Genomic DNA, 27,744 nt, shown 5'->3' on the forward strand with positions numbered 1-27,744 from the left:
CATGCCTGCTACCAAACAGGACTTTTAAGAATCAGTCAAGATGTGAAAAAAGTCAATGTCTTTGTAAAAAAGGTTTAGATACGGGAATTGTTCCTGATTTTAGTAAACCAAAGCTGTTCTCCTGCCATCCAATTTACCATCACTTTCTGATCAAGCACAAAATTTCCTTTTTAGTTCTGATCTGAAAAAGCTAAATCTAAAAGACAAAAAGATTTTCCTTTTTCAAAGATCTGATGGTAACTATTTTTCCCTTCAGAATAATGCATCCCTACTAAAGAATGAAATACCTATTTTGGCACAAGTTCTTTGAGCCCAGAGCAACCTACTTAGCAAAAATTATTCATGATGTAACAACAAACCCAAACAAGGATTGTTAAAAGAGTCATGTGATAAGATGTAATACTTAAATATGTTGATAAGCCTTAGACTTTTCATCAGCTCAACCATGAATAAAGCATATAAACACTTAGGTTTTATGCTAATTCTCAGACTGCATTATGGCCCTTGGGGCTGTAAGGCAACACAGAGGTTGAGGCAAGGTAAGAGGGGAGTGCTGGGGAGGGCAATAACCAGCTCATGCAGTTTAGCATCCTGCCTTTGATGCTACCTGTTTCATAGGCAGAACAACTCTATTTTAATAAAATTTCAAACTAAGTTCATATTTTAATTTGGATATCTTTTTCCAAGTCAAAACTACATTATCAACACTTGACTCATGGTTTCTACTGCAGACATTTTTCAAAAGGAAATTCAAAAGTGCCTCTGAAGACTTTGCTACCCTCTCTTTTGTTTTCTGTGTCTGCTTTCTAAAGCCAGCTCTCCAAATAAGTAGTAGAGCTTCCAAGCTCTTGTTGATTTGCATCTTCCTCACTTTATCAGCTTTGGGAAGTTGGACAATTTTTACCAGCATTTCCCATTTTCACTTTTTCTGTTGGTTCTCTCTTGAGCCTCTGTGACCCACACCAGCACAATGTATTAAAAGGATTACCCTCTCCTTTCTTACAGAGAGGGTCTAACGGGTACTGTTCCACTGCCTAACAGGGAAAGGTGCCTACACAACTCTCTGAGGTCTGCTCTGGATGCTGCACAGAAAAGGATCAGGAGGCTCCAAAGGATCCAAGCAGGCTCAGAAGCAGCTGCCTGTGTACAAAAAACTATATCACCTCTTCACAGCCTGCAGCAGCTCTGATTTTACAGAGATTATTCTCTCTAACTGTGGCCATCTTACAGCACTTCTGAGCTCCCAAGCAACCTAAAGCAGAGGATTGCTCTGAAAGAAACCAAGTCCTAACTGAAATAGTCAGCACCTTTTTCAGCCCTGGAGGTACTGAAGAAAATGAGAAGAAAACTTTAGCCATCCCAGTGTAGTTAGCACACTGTTGATTTTATTCCTGACAAGAACCAGGTGAGAAAATACTTCATTACACAAAAAGAAACTACAACTGAGTATTGTGCAGGAGGCAGTTTGTCTGTTAGCAGGAGAAGCTGAGATTATTTTACAGAATTTTGAAAGTGCAGCATACTCCTTCTACAAATGATCATTTATCACTCAGAAAAACCCTTCTGTGGCACCAGAGAAAAGGGTCAGCATCATTTTGATGCAATTGCACTGTAAGAGAACAAAGGCATTTAGCTGTGTCTCATGGACAGCTCCCCTGAGTGATAACATCCCTGCTGGAGCTTATTGTGCAGCTGCAGTCCTGTAATTCCCAGACTCCCAAGTTCCCTTAACTTGGGACTCTACTGCTGTCTTCTGTAGCTTAGAAAAATGTAAGGATACGGAAGACTGGGCATGTTTTCAACTCCATCTGGGCAGGAAGAAAGGGGACTCTGGCCTTTCTTTCTGTGTGGCCCAACAAACAGCCATAACTTGTCAGTGTTTTGACCAGCCTTTCTATTTCAGGAATAGCTAAATCATGTTAGTGTCTCATTTTAAACAAGAAATGCCAGCCAAATCACCCCTTTGCTTTATTAAACAAACCAGGTGTATTCTGTAACCATGCTGCAGTAAGAGTTTGTGAAACAGGTAACACCTCTTAACTTTGTGAAAAATTTACTGTTTTCTAGTTTAATTCAAGAAATCCAGGCTGAGCCCCAGTCTCCAGGGAAACTGAGTTGCAGTGACACTGGATGGAAAACAATGCACCCAGGTTTTCCTTGAAAACCCCAAAGAAACATGTACCTGGGAAACAGTTTTTCTCACATAATCAGGTAATATTGAGTTGTAATTCAGTCTTGAGCTAGTTTAAATTCCAGGGGTGTCTGACTCCAGTTTCTGTAATTACACTCACTTCTATGGTTTGATTCCAAAACCCCCAAATTCAGAAGAAGCTGTTTTCCAACTCTAGTTCCAAATGTACAAACCCCATTTTTGAGGCAGGTTTGCTGTGTCCAAAATGTGACTGACCTCACCTCAGCTGGAAATCAAACTGCTCAACCCAGCACTATGGACAGAGTAAAAATACAGGAAAAAAATTACCAACATAAAAATAAACCAAAGAAAAGCAAGCAGATTTTCCAAATTAGGAGGAGAATGCCTGGAATAATCAGCATAGGCAATCAGTAGCATGCTTTATTTAGACTGAGCCTTCAATTAAATAAATGCTTTTCTCAGCAAAAGCAAATGAGACTGTAAAAGAAGGAGAAGGCTAAATTAGTGCAATATGAATGACATAATAAATATGTAATGGGTACAGTACAGACTTTGCCTCTCTTTCCATGCTCTCTGTAGAGAATTTGGGGAAAAAAGGTGGTTCTGACTGAACTACAAAATTTATCACATGGTTCAGATTGTCACCTTTTAAGTGCTGATTAATGAACTATTTTTTACAGTAACTGCAGACATGAATCAATGTTCACTGCATTTCATGTGCTGGTTGATGGCTCTCCACCCAGACTGCAGGTGAAGTTCAAAGCAAACAAAAGGCAGCATTTCTTCAGAGAGCTGTGAAACATGAAATTCCCTCCTGCAGACCACTGTGAAAGCTGGAAGTTTTCACAAATCAACTGAACAAATTTAGAGAGGAATCACTAAATTGCATTATGTTGGTAACATTAATATGACACAGTAAGTCCTGAAAGAAAAAATCTTGGAGGTGGGAAGAGGCCTGGAAAAAAAATACCATTATGCACTTTTCTATCCTGTGCCCTTCACAAGAGTCTGGGGAGTGGGAGCAGCAGGAGACTGGGCTATTGAGACCCTCATTCTGCTCCCATTACTCTGCATTTCAGTTAGCTGTTCAAGTTTAATGATAAAATTAGATTTTAAACAGAGTTATGTCTATCCAAAAATCCATGGGTCACCACACAAATCTGTTTCTCAGTCAAGGACTGAAGAAAGAGAACAGACTAGAAAAAGCTGATCCTGGATACATTTGTCCCCAAAAGTGCAGGAGCTAGGGAGGAGCACCAGTAGAGCCAAAGCAGAAGCAAAAAGGTGGAGAGGCAGTTCTGTAAAGACATTAAATTGTATTGGAGGATCTGAATGCTATCAACACTCTTGTACCCTGTCACAGTTTTCAAAGAGAGGAGAACCAAGTAAGTATCCAGGCACAGGGAGATGCTGCTCTGAGATGTGTGTCCACCCCCACACAGGTTACAGTACACAGGTATTTTGTAAAAGGCAGTGTTTCTGGCAAATACAACCATTTAAGTCATATGGATAAATTGATCTGAACATTTCCCTGGAGTTTCAGGCACAAACTGGCTTTTCTTCCTTCCTTTCACTTGCAGAGTACAGCTGCTGTCTGAAGTGCTGAACAATGTGGTCGGTTCAAGAGTGATACCTGTTCTCTCAACAATTTTGCACTCCAAAATGATGTTCTTTCAGCTTCCCTACAAGAGCCACATTAACCATAGGCATTTTTTGCTGCACCTTTTTTTATCCCCCGGGCACGTGGTGTATCTCATCTTTTCAAGACTCCAGTGCTACACAAGGAATAATAATATTTAGAAGTCTTTGAAAACAAAATCTCTTCAGTGGAATAGAATTGATTTTATCTCATTGCAATTTCAGAGTGCTCCCATTGCCTCATCTGCCAAGCAGGTGTTACAGCAGCAAAGAAAGATGTGAAAGCATCAGTCACAGCACTGTTAACTGCTCAGTGCTCAGGCAGCTCTCAGACTCTGTTATCAAAAAAAACCAACACCCCAATAATTTCCCAACAGAGCACCAGAAGAAGGAAACAGTCCCACTGGTAAGTATTGGGATCAACATCCTCTCTTTCATAAGCTCTTTGGTCAGCCCTCAGTAGCACACAGAATTATTTTGTGTAGCCCTTTTGAAGCTCCCTGTTGTCCCTCCTCAGAAGAGCTGTGTGAATAAAAAAGAACTGAGTAATTAGAATTTACATTGCACAGCTCTACAAGCATTTCAATAGAAATATCCCATGCACTCTTGTTTGCAAACATTGTCCTGCAAATGTGCAGGAAACCTCTGCCTTAAATTTGCTTTGTAGCCTAAAGGATCAGGAGTTTGGTGTGGCTGGTGGTCAGGTGGTCAGAGTAAGTAGGAGACCAAATATTATTTTGAAAAGTATATTTATGTTGAAAGCTTCTTTCTATAAGACAATGCTAAATGGAGCTATATAGAAAAGGATTTTGGTGTCACTTGTTTTTCCTATATAATCAGAGGAGGAACAACAGGCACAGCCAGAGGGTGATTCCAGATCACCTAATTAGAGCACTGGTCTAAATAAGCCTTTAAAGGTCCTGTCTCTAGAAGGTCACTCTGTTCTTCAAGCTCGTTTTTGTGAATGCCTCCTGTGAATGCCTACTTTTTCCCATCTGAAAGTGATGCTTTCTCACAGAGCTGACACAAACCCCAAACAGTCCTGGATTGCTGTGTGCTCTAAGGATCAAGAAGAAGCTTTTGTCCAATGGATAAAACTGATTTAAAATATTTTTCTGAGAACAAATATCACTTAATGTCCTTACACACTATATGTATTTTGTACTTGCTGCTGAACTTCTGAAAAAACAATTTAAAAAATCTATGTTTGTGTATGTCCATGCAAGATTTACATTGCCATACCTGGGAAACTGTTCTTACCTAGAATATATCAAATGTGGTCACTATACCTGGGCCATAAGTGCATAATTGCAATCTTGAAAGAGGTTGATCTAAATCACTGAAGTTAAGAGTATTTAAATTATCTTAAATACTGACACATAAGCAATGAGATTACTCACTCAATGTATGGGCTTTGCCAAAATCGAGGTCTCAATGGCAGGAAGATGAAAATATTACTCCCCTGTCAACTCTGATTACACAACAAAGAAAATAATGAAACATAGCATATGTTGTCTGGTAAATTTTAGAAACAACAGCTTTCAACACTCCATGCTTTAATTCTGTGCTCAAATATATCTCAGCTGTGGATGTTCTGAGAGCTTCTTCTTCTTTTAACACTGCTCTCCTGTCACAACATTTCTAAGAGGAGAATGAAGCTATATCACACACTTTAATGAGTAAAGGTGTTAGAAGTTACAGCACCTCCAGTCACAAATATAATGAAAAAATATACCATTTAATGAAGTTAGGTTGTTATTTTTGCCCCTATGTGCACATTAAATACTTTTAACCACATCTGAAAAATTGCTTTGAAGACACTTGGACGAATTTAAAACTTTTTAATTAAAAAAAGCTGAAGACTGTAGGGAATTTCCTTCTGTATATTTCTATCTCTGGTCTAGTTATTTTCTTTAAGATGCATCTCAGCTACATAGACCACATATTCTTAATCTAACTCTGAAACAAGATCTCTTTTCAACCCTGTTGGTGAAAAACCATCTATTAATTTAGGTTTTATTCAACAGAGCTGTTAAACACATTTAGACATTTCCTTAACTGCTTTAGTTGATTTGTGCCATTAAGAAACATTTATTGCTATATTGTATTACCTAATATAAGTAATGCTCAGTGTGTCAGTGATGGTTCTAAGGACAAAAAGTCTTTAAAAGACTGTATATAGCTCACCAAAAATATACATACTTTTCAGGTCATAGAAAAAATATTTAATGTCCTAAGAAAATTTTACTGGAATGAGGTATGTAAGAAAAAGTAGGTCTTCTATTACATAAACTGCCTGATTTGAAAACGTAATTTGCTGCTTATGTTTATCAAAGACACATGACTTGCAGACCAGATTTTTTGGCTAGACCATTACTACTTCTTTATTTTCCCTACAAAGCTATGAGGAAACCTATTTATATCAGCACTGTAAAATCCTGAAAAGCTGAATATGCATTTCTTGCAGCAGAGTCGAGTGACTCCAGCAGATCTCACAGATGAGAACGTCAGGTCAGCTCTTTCACAGCTCTTGCACACAGATTTTTCTGTACTTAATGTCTGCATGTGGAAGAGACAGAGCTTTGACAACTTTGGCTTAACTTGCAGGAGTTATTCCAATACACCTTCAGAAAGGTATCTCTGCTTAAATCCTAAACTCTGCTCTCAACTGAGTTGGTTTTCACTGTGACCAAAATCACATTTTCAAGGACAACAGTTCTTATGATGCATTTAAAAAAACCATGGTCTAGCAGGACTTCTTACACATGCAGCTTGCAAGTATGGTTTAACTTTGCACAGTAGTAATACATATTTACAAGTGCCAGATTTTCAATTATAAATATTTACCATAAGGACATGATTTTATCTTTAATTAGCCCAACTGTTAAGGACACTTCTAATGTGAGAAATGCAATTCAGTATTTCATACCAGATGTAGCCTCTACAGTTAGTCTTTTATCTCTGCTTGTAATAAGCAGATACTTACAACAAAACTATTCTGTAACATGGGAGTGATTAGAAGATAATAACTACAGAAGATCTGGGCTTTGGAATTAAAATAAAAATTTTCTGAAGTTGCATACCTCAGTTTAAAGCACCTGCTACCATATGACCAATATGACCATACTTTAAGAATCTATTTCCTACACAATCCATATGAATTTCTTTGTTCTCATAAAGACTTCAATGACTAGATTATCTTTCCTTTCCTGTACCTCCCTAACCTGCTGAGTTATGTCTCCATGTTTGACACTTCTAGAAAAAGTATAAACATGAGAGAACTGGGGTAATTCCAGGTTTGATCCTGGGTTATAAACAAATGAAATATGATGCCCATCTTATGATGCCAAACACCCTAAACCACGCATGTTACTGACATAATGACACACCAAACATGGTTATAAGCACTGAAACAGCAAGAGGCAGAAGGAAGGGAGGAAGGAAGGACTGGTGACAGGTTGGGGGAGAAGAATAGTGGTAGCCTGGTGGTCTCCTAAAAAGGCACACTGACTTTTTTTTTTTCCAGAATAAATTGTTACACCAAATTTCTAAATTTAAAAAAGGAAAGTATGGGATTTCATTAGCAATATCCTGTGTTTTAATCCTCCAAGAATGTATGAAATGAACTGGGGGAAAACCAGTTTCATGTCTAATGATGTGCTAAACTTGATTGTTCTTTAGCAAAGCAGAGGTTCAGAAAGCAAGTGGGGTCCTTGCATCTCTGTGCCTCTATGCCACCATGCCAACAGCCTCTCTGCAACCCACTGAGACCTCAGTGGTCTCACAAAAGCTGCTCTTAAACAGAATAATAAAATGGAAACAGAATGCACCTGTTACTAAGGTAACTCTGAGCCAACTTTTGATTCTGCTCATTTTTCTCAGCAGTCTGAGTTACTGAGCTGCTTGTTCTCTGTATTCATTTCATTAGCAAAATGTTTGATTATTGGCTTGCAAATGTTACCTATTGAGTCAGTGTATAGTAAAGAGCATGCCAAAGATCAGTGTTTAAACACACCCATTAAGAAACCAAACAACTTATTAGAGATGGGAATGAGGGACACAAGGAGAAATGATGATGGAGGGAACAGAAAGGTGGCGCAGAAAGGAGTTTGGGAATTTCTTCCCTAGAGTTGGATTGCTCATTCCCATTCCACATCTTTCCCCCATCATTTGAAGCCTTCCCAACTTCTGGTTAAGCCTCTGGACACCCTTCTAAGAAACACCACAATGTAACAACAATGTTACAGTGCTAATGTTTCTTTCACCTCTGGATGAATTATGTTCCCAGTACTGAGTGCTGTCAAATGTTAGTAAACCAGCTGGATGACAGAAAATCCTAGCAAAGAACTGGTTTGGTTCCCACATTAGTGCCAGTTTCCTGGGATACACCCATAACTAGGATGTGCTGCAGTCCATGGTACACAGGCAGTCACAGCTGCCCAGCTCTCCAAGAGCAACACTCCCCACCATACCAACACTAACACAAAAATGAAAAGATAGGAGGTGTTCTCAGCGTGTCTCCTTATGGGGGAAAAAAATCCCACTTGTAAATCTTGAATCTGCAAATATATCAGTGCCCTGGAGAGCCCTCAGATAGCTGTGAATTTTGGCCCCACTGATTGGAAACAGTAGGAGACTGAGAGCTTGGAAATTAGGCTGAGTTGGATGAGGCCAGGCTTAACAATTAGATGGTAAATTGGGAACAAGATCATAAAAAATTTGCATTGTTCAGCAATCCAAATAATGTGCTCTCTTACAGATACAGAGAAAATGACATTCTGATGCAGTGATGGCAGGATGGCAGGAAATTTTGAGGGACTGGCACACTCCAGGAACATGAAGGCAATTACCAGGAAACAATGGGAACAGCATGGAGGAGTAGCTGTGTACTGTGTCTGTCTCCATGGCGCTCAAGTGGCATCACACAAAGCTGAGGGATTTGGTACAATTACTCATTTAGCACATGCTCCACCTGCCCTTCATTCCAGACATGGCCCCTATTAGAAATGGATGTTCAAAGGACTGATTTTAGCAGAGCAAGACTTGTTTTAACACTGAATAAATCTGGGGTGCATTACACTCTTGGTTTAAAATTGGCTTAGTGTGGGAGAAAGCAACCTCCAAGGTAATTCTGAATTCTGTTTCCATGTTTTATGTAAAACATAAATTCTGTATTTTTCTCCTATGGCAATACCTGATTTTCTCCTCTGTAGGCAGGAAAAACTCAGGTTGTCTTGTATCTGTCAGTACTTGAAAAATGGAAACCTTGCTATTTGTGCTAAGGAACTTTTCATGTTTAGCTTTTTACTTCTCACTCAAAGTTTTAAACTTTGTCTGATACTTTTTACAGGTGAGTAGATTCAGTTGATAATTTTGATCTATGGGAAACAATGAGGCTTATAAACTGTATTCAAAAATTCCTTGAAAACAGTACCATTTAAGTTAAATGTATTTTGTCTGGCAGCAGAGCCATTAACAATTTGAAACAAAAATTCAAGAGTAGGAAAGTTTGAGAAAATACCTGCTTTATGAAACTTTTCCATTATCTCCTGACGAACTGATTTCTCCAAGTTGAAGTAATCATCATCTTCATCAGGTTGGCTCAGAAACAGAGGGATGTGCTGAAATACAATTATGTGCTTGCATTTCTGCTTTGCAGCAACAGCCAGCTGCTCATCGAGCCAGGCATCCTGGGCTTGCCTTAACTCAGGGCACTTGGAAGAATCAAAGTATAGCTGAGAATTCAACACAAGAAAGAAAACACCTCCAACCCAAAAGCTGAAGTAGTCATCTCCCCAGTTCTGGCAATAATCATCTATGGTTTCTCTGGATGGAGTATTGCCAATATCATGATTCCCACTGACAAATACCAGTGGTATGTCCTGGTCAGTGTTTTTCAGAACATTCTTTAAATCTTGCTCTTGGTTTTTTTTCCATCGGGTTCCTAAAGAAAAAAAAATACAAAATATTTGAGTGTTAATGGTTTTTTTCTCACCTTCATTGTTCGGTTTTGTCTATGGAACTGCACATAGGAAGAAAATATTGTGTATTAGATGTGATGATGAAAGATCTCCACTTTATCCCTGTGCATCCACCCAGCCCAGTCCCTCCCTTCCCAAGGCTGCAGCCATTTCCAGGAGCTGCCCTGAAGGCAGGCTCTGGACAGCACCCAGCAGAGAGCACTGCAGGAGGTGCTGCCATGGCCACTGCTCTGCACCAGGAGCTGCAGCTGATTCTTTTCATCTACAGACTCATGATGTGGTGAAAAATGCAGCAGCCTTGGATGGTGCAACAGCACAAGGGTAAAAACCAGGCCAACTTCTGGCTTATATTTTATGGCTGTGCAACAAAATTAAGGGTTGTTGTTGGTTGGTTGGTTTTTTTTTTTTTTTGTTACAGGAACTATTTTAACAGCAAAAATTTAATCAGTGTCTTGTGATGACTTATTTATATGATGAGTCTCTTTTAATAATAAGAATGCCATTAAATTAAAAAAAATAGTTGCGTACATTGCCAGTTTTCCCTGCAATTTATTTACATTAATATGCATATTCATACGGGCATTCTTCTGGATGTCAGGAATTTGTCCCAGCCTATGAAGATTTATTGTATTGACAGATTGATTTACAATCACTGAAAAAAATTAGAAAGGAAGTTTTAAAAGGGTAGGTATTTTCCTCTAATGATTACAGAGGTTTTCCTATGTTTTCTAAAGAATGTTTATTATTCTTTATATTTTCTATTCTTTATTATTCTTAATATTTTCTATTATTCTTTATAGAGGTCATTGATATGACTATTATTAATTAATTAAATGAACATGTATAAATTGGTTTTGTCCTGCAATACATAACACACATCTAGCATGGGCCCATTTCACAAATAATAACTCAATTTTTAAATCAAAAGCTGTAACAGGATTTTCACAAGAACTCTGAATTCAGGTTTCTACCATACACTTGCACACAGGTCTGTGACAATCAATCATCATGTACTTTTAATTGTGTTTTTTACACATACCTTATGCAGAGAAATGCATAAATAGGTTCCTGTATTGCAATTCCTGTATTTTATGAGATAAAAGGGGTTTTTACAATTTCTTCAAAATACTCACGATGAATATGTTGACAAACACTGACCATTATTAACAATTTTTTTTGTTTTACATACCCTACAGTTATAGGCTTTAGTACCACCTTATTGCTGTTACCAGCATTCTACAGCTTTATAAAAATACTGAGAAAAAAAACCACATTAGGTCTAAATTGTGGCTAAATGTTAGGACATTGATATGAGGTGCATTAAGTCAAAATCCACAACTCTCTTGGGTTTAACTGCTGCAGAGGGTAGACAGTTATTGTAGGAAAATCTTTGAGAAACTTGACAAGTACTGGGCATACGATAGCCAGGGGAATCTAGAAAGTAGTGGAGAGCAGATCACTTTTTGGGGTGTATTAATGGTCAGTCTAGGTTGTTCTTGTTAATTCCAGAAAAAAACAGGGCAAATAACATCTATATTACTTGGAGATGCTGAATTTTTAAAAATAAAACCAAAAATTCAAATAAACGTGGCATGCTGCTGTCCACAGGGTAAGGAACCTGGCTGAGAGTGATGCTTTTACTGCCACTTCCCATTTTCCTATGGAAAGAGTTGGAAATTTCAAGCTCTAAATATGAAAATATATGGGGGAGGAGGGGCAGGGAAATGCAAGGGGGGAAGGCTCTGTTCAGATCCATGTAAACACATTACACCATGTTAAACTCCATGCTATCACTTTGGGAAATTTAGCTAACAGTTGCAGAGTATAAAGACACTTATGCAAAAGTTACAGAAATAATTTGCAGAATTATGTATACCCCTTCCCAGTGGTGAAATTCAAGCTCTAGAGACTAACACTTAGATTAGATTTGCCGACAGCAGGGCACTGATTCCCTCATTTAATGAAATATTATTTCTATAGCAACAGAAAAACATATTCAGTGTTTATTGCAGAAAACAGATTGCTCAAAATGGAAAACAAGGTCTCTGCCCAAGAGCCTAGGAAATCCTACTAAGGAGAGATTGGTTTAGAACAACTGCATCTTGGCTTGACCTTCTTGGCAGAAGGTCAAAACAACTTCAAAAGAAGAGAATCCCACAGAGATAAAAGTGGGATAAAGTGGCAGGAATGTCTCAGGACCCCTTGGTGCAGTGCTGGAGAGGAAAGGCTCAGCTGTCCCAGCGGCCCTGAGCTGCACCACCACAACACACAACACACAATGTGTGCCACTGGAGCCCTCCTGAGGCACCTCCCCAATTTACATCTGAGGTGAGGAACAGGTAAAGAAGACAAAGACAGTGGTAAAGAAGGAAACCACTGGAAAATTAAAGTGGTCCCTGCCACAGCATAAAAAATATCCTTTTAATCTCTCTCAGGCACAGAGCTATAATATCTAATTACTCCAATTTTTATGAAGAACATTTCTGTTTGATGGACATGTATTTCTCTGGCTTAGAGGGAGCTTTGTTGTAGGTGAATAGGAAAATAATATAGTGCCAAAAGGCAATACGAAAAAAATTATTTGTGAAGTGCCAGGGCAGATGCAACTGAAATAAATTTCTGTGATGTTTATCTTGGCATCATCTGCAGTGACATTTTTAAATTCTGGGCCACAATTTTCTGTCTTTGTGCTAGGTTGTGTAAATTAAGTTTTACCCTGAGAGAAATTATTTCACAAATTAATAACCCATAAAGGGCAGCTTGGCTTTTATGAAAAACATGAAAGTGAGAACGGTTGCTGGTGCAGTTGTGTGCAATTTTCCACAGCTTCCCAGCCTACCATTTTTGAAAGCTGAGTGATGTGGACAGGAGCATGAAGCTGCAATGTCACCATGCCTGTTGTTTTCTGCTGTGCATCCCTGTTTGCCTCAGCAGCTCCAGTGTTCTGTCCTGCACTGCTTAAAAGAACCAAGACAAGCAGCCTTCTTCACACACTGAAAGAGCAGATTTCAAGACAGTACTTTTACAGCACTTTTGCTAGAGCTGTCTTCAGTCAGCAGAATTACAGATTATTCTGCCAAAGAAATAATCCTTTAGGTACTAATCCTTAGTTACAATTTCCTTTGGTACTCTACAGAAGGGTGCACCACTCTAAGATTGGGTTGGGTTTAGTTTTTGTAAGGCACCAGTTTTTAAAAACAATTTAGAGCATTGTTTCCCCCCAAGCTGTATCTGCAATGCTGATGGCAATTTTTGTATAACACAGTCCTTCCTCTACAGTAACCCCCAACAACACTGTAACTTTTCCTCCAGAAGTATTCCAAATGAAAAATTATCAATTAATTAACAACAGCAGCAGTTTTTCTACTGATATTAATCAGGAGGGAGAAGGGGTGGGGGGGGGATTATGATGCCATTATGAGGTGGTACCCCCAGACCTTCCTGGCTTGGTCTTAGGTGAAGTCTTAGTACTCCCCCCAAGGCAAGAGAACCCTTTAGCTCAGACATCTTCAAATAATTTACCAATATGCAAAAATGTGGCAAAATCATTTCCTGGATTTCTCATTACTCAGTCTCAGTTTTTTAATGTATCTTAAGTGTCCCAAACTTAGAAGAGCAGCAATCAGATTGTTTTTTAATGGAAAGCACAGATTTTCAGTTTGAAGAAGATAAAAAAGAAAAAAACCAAGTTTTATGCCAGCAACACTCTTGAAAGGCCCTGATGTGACAACTGCAATCTGTTTAACATTTAACCCAAGAGACTGCATACATTGCAGACAAAAATACTATAGGAAACATCAAATAGAAATAGTACCTACATTTGATAAAAGCAAAATAGAAAATGTCAAAACACCAGCTATGAAAACAAGATTTAGAAAAGCACTGGGCCCATTCCTTCTGTAATTTATGACGATACCAGAATACTCTGACATCAAAAGACAACTAATTATTGATGAAAGCAATTACATGATTGTTAAAAAACAACAACAGATAGATTTGTATTTTCCTGGCCCTTACAGTGCATCAAAATTGCTTCAATCAAAGAGTCTAACTATTTTGAGTCTTGAGATGTTTGTCCTGTTTTGTGTGTTTTCATAACTGCCTACAGTTGCCCTACTCCTCCATTTAAAGGACCTCCCCTAGCACTATTCCCTAAATTTCTAGGGAGGAAGGGCTCCAAGGCTACACTCAACCATGCTCTGGAGGAAATGTAACTGTTACCTCCATCTCTGTGGGAAAGCAGCCTCCTCCTGTCAGACTAGGACTGCCTTTCATCTCTGCCCTTGCCTTGGATACCTGGCTGTTGGCTCCAGACTAAGAGGGCTACAAGGAAGATCCTACACCCTCCTTGTCTGCTGACCCCTCCCCAGGGACAGCCCCACTGGTGCCACTGTCACTTGGAAGACATCACAGGTCCAAACCCAATGGTATCATCAACACCACACTGTACCTGCCAGGCTCCTTCTGCAGCTACATCTGATTGCTGTGCATTAACATAGAAATCTGAGCTCCAGTCTTGCCATTTTTCAAAGCACCAACCCACAGCATCTCTTCAGAGCACTGATGCAAATGGAGCTTCCCCACCCCAGAGCTCTGACACTGTTCCCCACTGTGCTGCCTCCTTTCCTGCCCTTCCCCATCCCATCAATAGGGGTGACTCCTCCTGACTGCCAGGGCCAGGCTCCTCCCTCTGCTCATCTCTTTACAACTGATCATCCCATGAAAGTGATTCTCTCGTGGGCCATGAGTGGAACGAAACACTTTGGTCTCCACGTTCTCTTTTGTCCTGGGAGGCTACAAAAATGTGTTAATGGACAGGGCACAGCATAGAAAGGAAACCTCCCTGGCACCCAGTCTTACCAGTGCTCTTCATTGTTTCTCGCTTTAAAATTAAAAACTTCCCCTCTGGTGTCTGCTGTAATGAACTAATGCAACACACCGTGTCATTCCAAATTACTACGTGCAGGAATAAGCTGATCCATTTTAATAAACCCATTATGGTCATGTTCTGAAATAGGTTTTTTTGCTTTAGTCTGTGCTGTAATAGCTAAAATGTCTCCTCTTTCTTCTTTAGACATATATATTTCTAATCTTCAAATAGCCTGAAGACAATTTTATGATGAACAAAAAATTATACAGTTAAAAATAATGTAAATATTACTATATTCACTCCTGAACAAACCGATTGACTACTCAGTCTAACTTACAAAGAACCTCATTTCATTAGTTCCAGTGAAAAGCAGAATCTGGAATACTCATTTGTCTACAGCTGTGACTTTTTCAGTACATTCGAAACAAGTAATAATCTGTTCTGAGGTTCAAAAAATGATCACACAAAAATTTTCTTACATGAAAATATAAATTAATTTTATTACATAACTTTGAGCATTAAAACAAAAAGAAATGTTAACTCTAGTTTAAGCTAATAATGAACAATTATTACATTAAAGCAATTACAAAATCCCCAAGGAACAAGGAAGCCTATTAGGGGATCAACTGCTCCTGGTTTCAGTGCATGACATTAAATATAATAACTGCAAATGCTGACATTTTTCTGAGTGCCAGGCACACAGGTGCCCACAGAACAACCTAATTCATGGCATTTACTGCTCCATGCTCTGCTGTGAAAATAAGTATTATCCTTCACTTAAGCTCAACTCTGCTCTTATCCTTGCTCATCTCCCAGCAACACAGAGCTGTCACAGCAAGCACAGGCCACCACTGCCTTTGGGTCTGTGCTTCTGATGAAATCATCACAAACAGAAAAAAAACCCTCTATGCTACACTACCAAAACCAAACTTAATTTAAAAAACTCCATAAAAAGATCCAGTACTTTTACTAGATTTTTAGTACTGTCTCTAGTACTTGTATCATAAATGTAAGATCTGAGAAAATTGTGTAGCTAATTACATCTCCAAGATTTTAATATTCAGAGATATCGATCTGTAATCAGATTTCTAAATTCAACTGTAGACTAGACTAGAGAACATGGTCTAAAATACAAATAAATGTATACCTGCTGAAGATTAAACATCTTCTGACAGCCCAGTGGTTTCTCTGCAATATGAGCCTGTTGGACTTGTGTGGAGATCTCTGATGCTTCCCTACTCTGGGGTGATTAGAGCAAATTTAATTTCACAGTAAGCTGTTTGAGGCTTTGAACGCTCCATTAGGTTTTACTAGAATCAGATAATTACTACAAAATGTTTATTTATGCAACCACAGTGGCATTTCTTTAAACCATTATTATTAGATATTTAACAACTAATGTGCTGCTTACCCAAATTCTTAGCCATTATTAATCAACATTGGTGTAAGAGTTTGGAGAAGAAAATAGCCAAGAATCATTCTGGTTTGGGTTCCATCCTACCAAGCATATCAGAGTTAGGTTACAACAGCAGAAGAAACAGATGCAGTGAGTTTAGTTAGATTATACCAGCTTGTGGTCAGGAAACTAGGTCACACCTAAACACTGCCCTATTGATCAGGCAGTAACATATTAATAGAAATGTTACCTTGCACTCAAACAAATACAACCTTTACCTATACTCTGACTCAGTATAAACATTTGAAAGCCTCTGCTTCTGCCTTGCACCTAAAAAGTCATCTGTGTCTTTTCTACTTCATGCTCTATTACAATTCTCCACTGACAAAGATGCAGGAATTGGGATGTAGCTGACAATTCTGCTGAAACTGCAAGTGACACTGGAATACAGCTGCCTCCTCCCCAGCTGTGCCACGCTGCTGGGAGCTAAAAAAATACACAAACTTGCTTTTGTTTGTGAACCAAGCAGACAGTTCAAATAGCAAAAAAGGTAAATATAGTAAAGGTGAAATGCTTACAGCCATTTTAAAAGGTGGAGCCTATTTTAAGACACTATTTTTTGACCTGCTCATATGCCTCTTATATGGACAAATCAAACATCAGCATTCATGCTCTTGCCTTCTAGATGAGAAAGGGATTTTTTGAGAATTACTCTATTTTTAGTTAAAATTAAAACTTGACAAAATATCTCCTTATATACATGCCTCACTTAACGGCTAGCAGTGCAGCCTAATTTTATCTGGCCAAATTTTACAAATAAATTAATGATCCTTTGTTTTAGCAAAATTGGTTATTGAATGGTAGTTTAAAAGCAGTATTAAAAGCAGTTCACAGGTTTTTTCCTTTGTGGAATGTCTTACCAAATCACTGTATATAGCATTAAGGACTTGAATTGGACCTGACATTTCTCTGTAATTTATTCAGTTCACAAATGTATAAATGGCAGCTTGTGCATTTGCATGCAGATTTCAGCAGTACACTCCTCTCTCATGCTGTGTGCAAAACCCACCAGCAGCAGATCTCCAGCTCCAACACCTCGTCCCTGCAGTGTGACCAGGCCAGCACGAGTGCAGCACCTGCCTGGCCAAGGACAGCCCAGCTGCTGCAAATGCACAGCTCTGCACAGCAAAGGCCTGGGCAATATTCCTAACAAGGAAGAACACACATGGCCAAATGACTGTGGACTTTATCAAGTGTGATAAAACTGGACATTTCCTCAGTGCTCCTTTTTAGTGGATCCTGGACCAAAAGACAGGTAAGACTTCCTGGGACCTACCAACTTCAGCTCTTACACAAACTAAGTATTCACTGACCTTTCCTGACCACCCCAATATGGTTTTTAATTAAGAGAATTCAGAACATTCACAAATAGGTTTTAAACAATAATGCTTTGACTAAGAACAGTTGCTATGGTGTGTGCATTCCCCAGTCTAGAAAATCAGCAAATTAAAGAGGTTTTTTTAGAGTTACCCTGTAAGGTGCTTGTAATTATTCCTGTGTCTCAAGATTTATTGTCTATAAAAATTACATTTTTGGAAGGAGTCAAGCTAAGGCACTCCACATTTGACAGAGAGAGACAAATATTTTGGACCATGGCAGCTGCACATCCAATTTGGGCATGGGAATGAAGCTCAAACTAATGCAGTTGTGATTCTCCCAGGAGAGAGGATGCCTTCAAATGCTACAGTGATTATAAACAGAAATGAAGCCATACCACTGTCTGGCCACCAGAACCATCAGTTCTGATGTTCCTCAGCTCTGCAGCTTGTCTATTCTGAATGTAAATAACTTCACTCTCCTCTGTGGACGTGTCACAGCTCATAAGAGGGACTAATTGTATAAAAGCCAGTATGCCCATCTCATCTCATATTCTGATAATCAAATTGTCAAGCAGGAGTCAAATGGAGAAGTACTGATTTGAAAAACTGTCACTTACTTGCTGTCTAAATATGAACTCAGAATCCCAACATTTGGCACCTGTTTTTAAAATCTTGTTGCGCATCGCCTGTTTTATTATACGAAGAAACACTGCATGGGAGAGAGGATAGGGTATATAATTTTGAGGAGACATGCAGTTTCACTTTTCACATAAAGAACATACTGTTGCCCAAAATTGTAATTAGCTGAACTGAGCTGATGTGCCTTATTGAGGCTTTATGGAGGAGTTAAGAGCGTTAGTGGAACGTGCGAATTCCTGGGGGAAAACGCAAACCAGTGATGCACACACAGACACACAGAGCCCAGCCTGCAGGCAGGGGGAGCTGGCTGGCACCAGAGAATGTCCCACAAGAGCTGGGGCCCCTGGAAGCAGGAGCAGGACAGCCACACATCCTGGCTGTAGGCAGGGGCTCGATGCTTGAAGGACAGAAAGAAGGACACCTGCATCTCCCGCAGTCCCACAGGGATTCTGACACTGACAATTCTCTCCCAAATTCATGACTGCTTTTTGCAGGACGCCAGTCATGGAAGGTAAGTCTGTACCTTTCACAGCACAAGCTGCTGCAGCTCTGGGGCCTTGCCTGGCTGTATTTTCCCCCATTACACAAAGTAATCTTCTGGCAGCTTTCAAGGCTGCAGTGCCTCAGTGACCACGACCACATCAGCAATGAGCTGTGTATAGTGGGGGAACCTCTGTTTTCAGCTTGGCTATTGTCAGGGCCTTTTCTGTCACCTCCTGTTTAAACTATTCACAGTAACAACACATGCCTGGGCTCACAGACTGAAACACACATTAGATGGCTCAGAAAAACATGAAAATATGTAACAGACACAGTCCTGGAAGCTCTTACAATCCAAGTACGGCCTAACAAAGAGAGTGAGAGATACAGACAGCAAGCACACCAAGGAGCAATAAGAAAACATTATTAGATATGACTGCAGCTCTGTAAAGCTGATTGAAACAATCAGATGTTTCAGCTTGTTCAACTTAAAAAATATACATTTATAAAAGCACAAATGGTGAAACGTGTTCTAAATAATGATTTGAAAACCCTTAATTAAACAATTTAATAATATGAAACAAAAGTATCAAAAAAATAGAAAAATGTCACTACTTGGGCTTAATTGACAGAAAAGGCTGATGTGAGATTACAGCACTGCATGACCTGGGTAGGGAATGTGTATATTAGAGATTATTATACCTTCACATGAACTAAAATAATTAGTACAAGTGTTCACAGTGTATTTCAAGTGCCGTAATAGTAAATTCCTGTGATTTTGATTTCTTGTAATTAACATATACACACAAATGAATTTAAAACTGCAAGCATAAACATTACTTGCTCACTGATCCATTATCACACTGCTAACAGATCAAGCTTAATCAAGTTCTATCAGGTTTTTTGTGATTATACACATTATTAGACAAGTCTCGTTTCATTTAGTCTCTAAACAGCTACATTTTATTACAGTCAGAGCTAAGGAAGTTTGAAAGAGACTTGCTGTCTTGTTCTTTTACCCATGTAGCCAGAACAATTAATGAAAAAAAATTAAACACCTGGACTAAATACGTCACATAAATAACTTTCCTGGCTAGAACTATCAAGTTACTGATAGCAGTAGCATCATTTAAAAAATGCAGTTAAACAATTTTCTCTCAAGGAATTCGGCCATTTAAAAATAGTTGCTGGATTCTCAGCTTCACAGTCAGTGTTCCTCAGTGGCTTCAGCAGGGTGACCTTGGCTGCCAACAGCTGAATTCTCTGCTGCTGTAACAAAAGGTGCTGAAATGCTGATGCTGTTTCCTGGACACCAATCTACACTGGAGGTATGAGTGTAGGAGAAGGAAGCACGATGTTCATGTTAAACTGGAACAGGGAGGACAAGCAAGAAAGAAGTTGGGGGAGTTTGCCCCATGTTTGGAGGGTACTACTCTATGGAACAGACACCAGCCTGACTGAACTTGAGTCAGGACTGGGGAAGAGCTCAGCCACTAAAGGTGGGATTTTGCCACAGACAACACAAAAAGGACAAAAGAACGGATTAAGTCTCCTATGAGCAACTTGAAAAAGTCTCTAGATTGCCCTGGGACTTATGGGATACAAACATCCCTGACATCTGCTGACAGCAATCCAGGGGATCTGGAAGCCAGGAGGGAGTCTGGGACAATCCCTGGACACAGACAGGGCAACCAGGGCCCACTGTCCTGGTCTTACTACTCACAAACACAGGAGTGCTGGGGGGTGTGTTCATCCTGGCAGCCTCCAAGGTGGAGTTCAAGATCCTGAGGGAAGCAGGAAAGGCAGAGAGCACATCTGGGGCCTCATGACAGCACACTGGCTTATTCAGGGATCAGCCACAGGAATGTGTGAGGCTGTTCTGAAAGCAAGAGTTTGAGAGGGTTGACAGTGTTCAAAGACAAGGTGCTATGAACACAAGAATGGTCCTTCTGGATACTCAGGGAAGGCAGAGGAAGAGAGAAAAACGTAGGCTATCAGGAGAATGATCTGGTTAAATGAGGAACTCATGCCTGAGAACCAATGAAAAAAGGACATAAAAGGGAGTTGGAACCAAAGACACACTTGAAAGGAAGAATACTGAAAAAGTACCCTGGTATGCAGGGCTGCTGACAGGGAAAGTGCTCTGAGGGCTGCAACTAGCAGAAGGCAGCAAAAGCTTCTACTGCTACTTTAGCAATAAAACAATAAAGAAAATACAGCTCACTGCTGTGTGAGGCAGTGACAAGCAGCAGGTACTCAGAGCTTCCCTTGCCTCCCTGCACTGAAACATTCTCCCAGAGCTAATGGAGCACAGGAAACACTAGGGATGGAACCAGAATCTCCTCAAAGCTTCAACCCAGGCCATCCCACGGGACTGATGGGATGAATCCAAGAGTACTGAGAGAGCTGGCTGATGTCATTGTGAGGCACTGCTCTATAATCATCAAAGGGCTGTGGAGCTGGGATGGTGCAGTCTGGATGAGTGGAGAACAAGATGGGTGAGGAATTGGCTGCTGGACTGGAACTGGACTGCTGGGCTCCAGGTGTATTGGTAAAGGAACAATATGGGAAGTTTTCATAAAACCAAACAGAAGGATCCAACTTGACATGGAACAGTAACATTTTTAGAAATCAATTTCCAGAGTTTTAGAAAAATACAGTCAAATAAACACATAATCTGATCAACAATATTTTACAGATTACCATTTTTGTCATATTATATTATATTATACTTAATGCACACAAATGCCTTCAGAAGGAAGTCCTTCATTGTCATGGTATATCCAAGTGTAAGCATAGAGTTCATAGAAATTATATTCAGTGAGACAGTAGCACTATAAGGTAACACTTAAAATTCTTGATGTGATTGTACCACAATATTAGTGTTACCAAGAATAGATATCCTATTCTGATTATGTAATCAAGAAAAACTTCTGGAAATAATATTCAGAGTACAAACTACTTTTAATCAGCAGCTAAATACCAAGATATGATTACTTCGTTGCTCTAATGACATCTGTAATGGATTCCAAGTGCTGTGCCTGATTGCTTCCCAGCTGATCAGGATTCTGTTCATCACTTCTAGCTGCTGGAATTCTGAGATTTCTTGGAGTTCCTCTGCAAAAGGCTTCAATACTGGTTCAGCTAAATGTGCATGCTTTAAAACAGTCCATCAAAAACTTTACCCTTAGTACTCCATGATAAAATATTTCAAGAGAAGAGAGGAAGATCTGCATTGCTCACTCACTTTTTACCAACAGGAATTGATTAAAAAGCTGTATAATCTCCCTGTCCTTTTAGGCAACTAGTCCAAGACTGCTGATCCACAGATATCTGCACCATAGAGCAAGCCACTGTTATCTCTGTCATCAGTTTAGACAGAAAGACAAAGGGCTGTAAAATTGTCCTTTTATGTACAACTTACTGGTTAAATTGTACTTTTATGTTTATCAACACACAGCAGAGCAAGCCATTTGTATAAACACAAAGGCAATAATGAAGTAATTGTTCCAGCTGAATATTCTACAATTCCTTTTAATAGTGCATTTCCTTAACCACTTTATATAACTACATGATAACACAGGCTTGAAAACTATTAACATAATTTCAATCACCAATAAATTATTAGAGAAGTTAAAATATGGTGGCTCAAGTGAGGTAATCATAGAATCATTGAATCATTTAGCCTGGAAAAGACCCTTAAGTTTACTGAGTAATGAACTGCTCGTTCTTGCAATTTCTTGGAAATTGCATGAGGCAGCTTCAAATATTTATACAAGGCACAGCACATCCATCACACAATGGAGGTGATCTCACCAGTACAATCCACTCAGCTTCTTTCACATGTCTATTAGCAAAATGAATAATGCTGATGTTTTGCAAAGCCCTGGCAGGTTTGTATTTAAAACATTACCAAGTCTGAGACATACGCTGGCAAAAGGGACAATAATGACTACAGAGAACCATTGCTAGAAAAACAAAACCAAACCAAATACCAGAAGTACCACACACAAGACTTACTGTATCCAGCCATTCAGTGCCCAGTGGGAGTCAGAAGATTGCTGGCTCTCTAGTTCACACTTAAACTCTACCAACAGAGAAGCCTTAGCATAATGTTGTTTGAAGTTAAGAGAGACAAAAGCACTCAGAACCTTGCACTGTTTCATGAGTATTTGAGAAATATCCAGGTAAACAGAAACCAACTTAGCCTCCTGGATTTTCTAAATTTTTAGAGTGAAAGATCCCTTAAACAGGATGTATAACACTTATTATTTGTCCTGACTTTTCTTTCAAGAGATACTGAAACCAAAATATTTGCAACACCTACACAACTTAGAGGTCCTAATCAAAACATTTATTAAAACTCTGCTATAGGAAGATGATTCCAAAATTAATGGACGCATGTAAGCCAATAAAACTGCATCATGGCATACTTTATGGTCAAGCTACTGAGGTGTTACACAGTAGATTCAATCAAGCTTAAATCTGTTGTTTTTTACACTTTCCCACTCTTTCAGCAAAACTGTGTTCCGATCAGAAGAAAGCCTACAAATACTGTCAATCAATTTGACAGCTAAAGTCTTAAAATTATCACTGTGGGACACTGAAGGAATTAGTGAAAGGTCTCCAACGTGCTGGAAGCCCTGCTGTGTGAGCAGGGGCTGGGAAGCAGCTCCTCAGGTGCAGGTGGAGTGTGAAGCAGAGTGGAGCACAAGGCACAGGATGTTTGCAGCTCCCTGGGTGCATTGTGGTGCTGGCAGTGACAGAGCCAGGGCTGCCTGCAGCTCTGCTGCTTATCAGGGCTAACAAATGTGGGACACCGTGCTCAGTTCTGCTTTCCAGACCACTTCTCAGCAGGTAACACAACGTCTAATTCCACTTCCCAGAAAAGTACTTCTCTTTCTTGTAACTCACCTTTCTGGATGGTTTTTTGTTCTTCCTCTCAGGGTACAAAGAAACACACTGAGCTCAGAGTCCACAACCACAGGACAGAGTTGCTAGAGCTCAAACTCACTGACCTTTAGCATTTTAAGAACTTAAATATTTGAATCTATTAAGCACTAGAAATCTACAGAATTCTCTGAGCCTTACTCACTTTAGGTACCCAAAAAGCCATTTCTAGTTTTTGCTATTTTCTTGGCATTAGTCTTCCCCAGTGGCTAGAGCCCCTCCTTGTCATCTCAAAGCAAGCAATTAATAAATGAATGTACAGATGTACAGCTGTAAGATGAATGCTACACAGAGTCAGATGAAAAAATCAGAATAATATCTCAAGAACCAGCTACAAACCACAGCTTTTTTTCCCCCAAAATACCAAAACAGGAACTAATACTAATGATACTTATGAAAGACTATTTTGAAGTCAAGTAAATTAGCCTTATTGCCAATCTGAAATATAAAAAAATGGAGTTATTACCTCCATTCTGCACTTTTAATTGCCTTACCTGGCATTCCATGGACAAGGTCTCCACACAGCACAAAGAACTTGGGTTTAGGGTTTAGTTTGTTAACGGCCTGCACTGCTTGCTCTGCTAATTTAATTTCTTCTCCCCATTCATCATCTCCATTATTAGTGTCTCCATGTGTCCAAGCTTTCATCAGTCCAAACTGAGGATCTGCTCCTTGGATGAAGTAGAAGGGCCCCTTCCATTGGTACTCAGCATCTAAGAAGAAAAAAAAGGAAAAAAAACCCAAACAGTAGAGAGACTTAGAGAATGAAAGCTTCCAAGCATCATTAAATTGATTGTTCTTCACCTCAGTAGGTTGACACTGCTTTAATGCACGTACAGAATTCTGTACCCATTCATACAGGACAAATATAAAGGCAGAAGTACAAAATTTTCCTCTAATGTATAGCTGTAATAAATGAAAGTATATTAATCTAATTACACCACATAGTAATTACAGACTGATTAGAGGAGAAGTATGTGAAGAATTCCGCAAGTAGTGCTGGAAATTACAAGACTACAACACAGCACAAGTGTGTAACATTAGATTTCACTTGACTCTTTTAAGATTCCAATTATTGCTTCTTTAATTAACAAGTTAAAACATACACAAGTTTCACATTTTATGGTTCCAGTAGACTTTTTCTTAAATTATTAAGGAGTGAGATGCTTTTTTGTTCTCATAGTTTTAGAGAAAAGTTGGATGTAGCACATTCTTTGGAGTCAGAACTGAAGCCACTCAACAGGTCCAAGGTCAGCAAACACTACACCCAGCAACAGCAGAATCATCAGCAACAATGAAAATTCAAACTTACTGCTGCCACAATCGTTCCCAAGACCTGTGACAGAAAGGTGAGAACTCAGAAACAAATTTCCATTGATAGAGTCAGTGTAGGCAGAGGGTAGAATCTGTACTGGTACCATTTTTTGTATACTTCTTTCTCCAGTATTGTAATACCAAGTACAACAAAGAAAGGGTGACATATAGGACTACAAGCCCATTTGGAAGAAAAAAATCTCAACACTGGGCAAATAAAACAAGAGTTGGTTACAAATTTAAAACAAAAATGGGTAGCCTGTTTCCTACACTTATATCTCAAGCTGGAATTGAAGTACAAACACAAGTACACTGTGGTTTCTCCAGCTGTCTATATGCATTCATTTGCAACCTGAATATTTTAGTTTTGACAGCTCTATTTGGCTTAATACATTTACTGTTATTGGAGGTTTTTAAACAGCATTTAAACTGTTAAAAACTCACAGACTACATCCATCTACAGTTGAATCTAAAAAGAAAATATACAAATTATTTAAAATTAAAATATAATCTGTAAATATATTCTCATATCATGTCAGTCTGATCTGAAATCCATTTTGAGGCAAATGGTCTTCTGGTTTTGTAGTAACAGTAGAGAAGTTGCATGTTCAACACACGGATGTACTTTTGATTTTCTTCCACAAGCTCTAGAACTGAAGCTTCACACTTGGCAAGAAGGGGAGTGAGTTTCTTCCAAGCAAGGTTAGAAAACTGAGTTCAGAATTCATCTCTTGCACCATGGATGTGGATAGGCCAGAGTGAGGGATGAGGAATGCAGGCAACTCCCGGAAGCTGCTTGTGATTGTCATCTGTTGCTATGGCATCAGATCGTTTTTCCAAATGAAAGCTTCTGCACTTTAGTTAAAGTAACATTTCATTTCTAAACAAAATTATTTCTATACCAGCACTGACTTACTCTAAATAATAACAATGTATTATAGAGACAGAAACTTCTAGCCACTCATTGGCTTTTAATTCTGAAATAAAATTTACTCAAGTTACACAACTGTTCAGAGAAGTGAAATGATCTATCTATCTATGAGTTTGCTGTATAAGCCTTATGGAACCAGTTGAATGCCAAAAATAATGTACGTTTTTATTTTATGACTTGCATGGAAAAATACAGTTGCCATAAAAGCAGCTTACATGATAAAGGCAGTAAAGGCACTGTTTGTGCAGAGAAATCAAGTTACAGTTTTAATAGGTAGAAAGCAATAGGAAAAAAAATCAGTTAAGAAAGCTTGCATCAGAAGCCCTTTATGACCTCTACAAAACGAAAATGAAAAAAAGGAATGTCTGGAACAGGAACTTGGTTTCAAGGAGTGCCACAATTTATTCATTAAATGGGGACAAAAGAACAAACCTTTGAACAATATGGCAGGACTACTAATACCTGTCCCTTTTCCAGCAACCTGATAGACAGTACTGATAAATCAATGCTGAGCAAAATCTACTTGTTTTGTGTTGTTTAATCTGAAGTCAGTATTTTTACCATAGCAGCCTAAGTAAAATATAACTACATTTATTTATTTTTACAGAGACTACTTAGAAAAAGAGCCAGCATTTGTTTATAGAGACTGTGTTTCAAGTATGGACAGACTGTGTTATGCTGTCAGAGCCCAGCAGTGGTGCTGGTGGCCACAGGCAGCACCTGGAGCAGCCCTGGCTGGGTGCACAGGCAGCAGGGCTGGCCCAGGTCCCAGGGAACTTCAGACAGAACCCCTGAACACACCCAGGTCTGGCAAGCAGACAATGCACTGGCAGGGAGCAGGTGGGAAAGGCAGACTAGAGGTTATTCTAATATGTGTTTCAGGGATATTTTATTTTCCTGACTTATATTCATGCCAATACAGTAATTCTCTAGGTTTTAAGTACCTGAATGTTTCTAAGACTGTGCACAGATGCTCTGGTTTGAGTGGGTGAGTGATGGTCATGTGAGGCAAAGAGAGAGACTGATAAGATGAATTTCAAAAAGAGAAGTTCAGTACACAGACAGAATCAAGAAATGGCAGAAGAAAGGAGAAACAGAAGATGCAGGGGTGGAGGTGGTGAAGAGTGGGGAGAAAAGGAAGAAGATAGGAGGTGAAAAAAGAAAGGAACTGAAAATGATGCAAAGGTATGTGCTATATTCTCCTGTAGGAAAGAAAAAGATAAAATGAAGAAAGTGAAGCAGGGATATCAGAAGAGAGCCAGGAATCAGGGCTACATAAATAACATCTACTTAAAATGTTAGTTTAGTTAACAGGTCTTAGTCAAATAATTCAGTCAACAGCAATTTCTGTGGTATTCAATAACTTATCACATAGTTACAAAAATAACAGTAAGGCTGAAAAACCTTTGTCATTTGATCACTCCAACAAAAACATTAAAACCAAATAACCTTAGTACTTAAACCAAATTCCATTAGCCTATTACTTATCAATTGTTACTCACTTTTGTTTCCCATGGAACAAAAGTATATGGGAACAAAATAATGGAAGGACATTGTTTAAACTTACAACTTAACTTTTTTCTTAAAATCAGGAATGTATGTAAGTACTATAAATATAAAAACAGAATATTATGATTAGAGTTGTGTAAGTACACCACTGGTGTGAACTTGCACCTGGCACCAATCTTAAGCCTGTTCTGAATTCAGCACATCCAGGAGGTAACTCTTGAGGGCCCTCACTGGTCGGTCTGCAGAGCTGTTTCTGCAAGTTTTCCCTCATCTGTGCAAGCTGTGACACCAGTCCAGCTAAAGTTTCAAGTGTTGCTTCTAGTGCAATTTCACTAATTCTGCTGAAAAGCCCAGGACTAGGTCTGCATGAGTGCTCTTCCAACAAACCAATATGGTAAGAGGGTGGCAATGAGAAACAGCTGGGAAAAGCATCTTCCACTACCACAGATGGATCCAGGAGTCTTCTGCCTTACAGTGAAATGGTTTATCAGTGGACCCTGTTCAG

General features: G+C 39.2%; 1 protein-coding gene and 1 long non-coding RNA gene across 3 annotated transcripts in view; one reads left to right on the forward strand and one right to left on the reverse strand.

Annotated features, from left to right (window-relative positions):
* Positions 1-27,744, reverse strand: part of CPPED1 (calcineurin like phosphoesterase domain containing 1) — a 55,703-nt gene that overhangs the window by 5,133 nt on the left and 22,826 nt on the right. For both annotated transcript variants that reach the window (XM_036392083.2, XM_036392081.2), the window contains exons 2-3: positions 23,980-24,198; positions 9,312-9,734 (exon numbers count right to left, since the gene is read on the reverse strand). In XM_036392083.2, coding sequence (XP_036247976.1) covers positions 9,312-9,734; positions 23,980-24,133 — 577 coding nt within the window. In that variant the 5' untranslated portion in view covers positions 24,134-24,198. The remainder of the gene's footprint in view (positions 1-9,311; positions 9,735-23,979; positions 24,199-27,744) is intronic.
* On the forward strand, positions 1,033-9,313 carry LOC118692340 (uncharacterized). Its single transcript, XR_004981137.1, has 4 exons — positions 1,033-1,405; positions 2,068-2,211; positions 3,733-4,196; positions 8,550-9,313. It is a non-coding gene; the product is annotated as an uncharacterized LOC118692340 (long non-coding RNA).

The sequence above is a fragment of the Molothrus ater genome, chromosome 16, assembly GCF_012460135.2.
Source record: "Molothrus ater isolate BHLD 08-10-18 breed brown headed cowbird chromosome 16, BPBGC_Mater_1.1, whole genome shotgun sequence".
NCBI lineage: Eukaryota > Metazoa > Chordata > Aves > Passeriformes > Icteridae > Molothrus > Molothrus ater.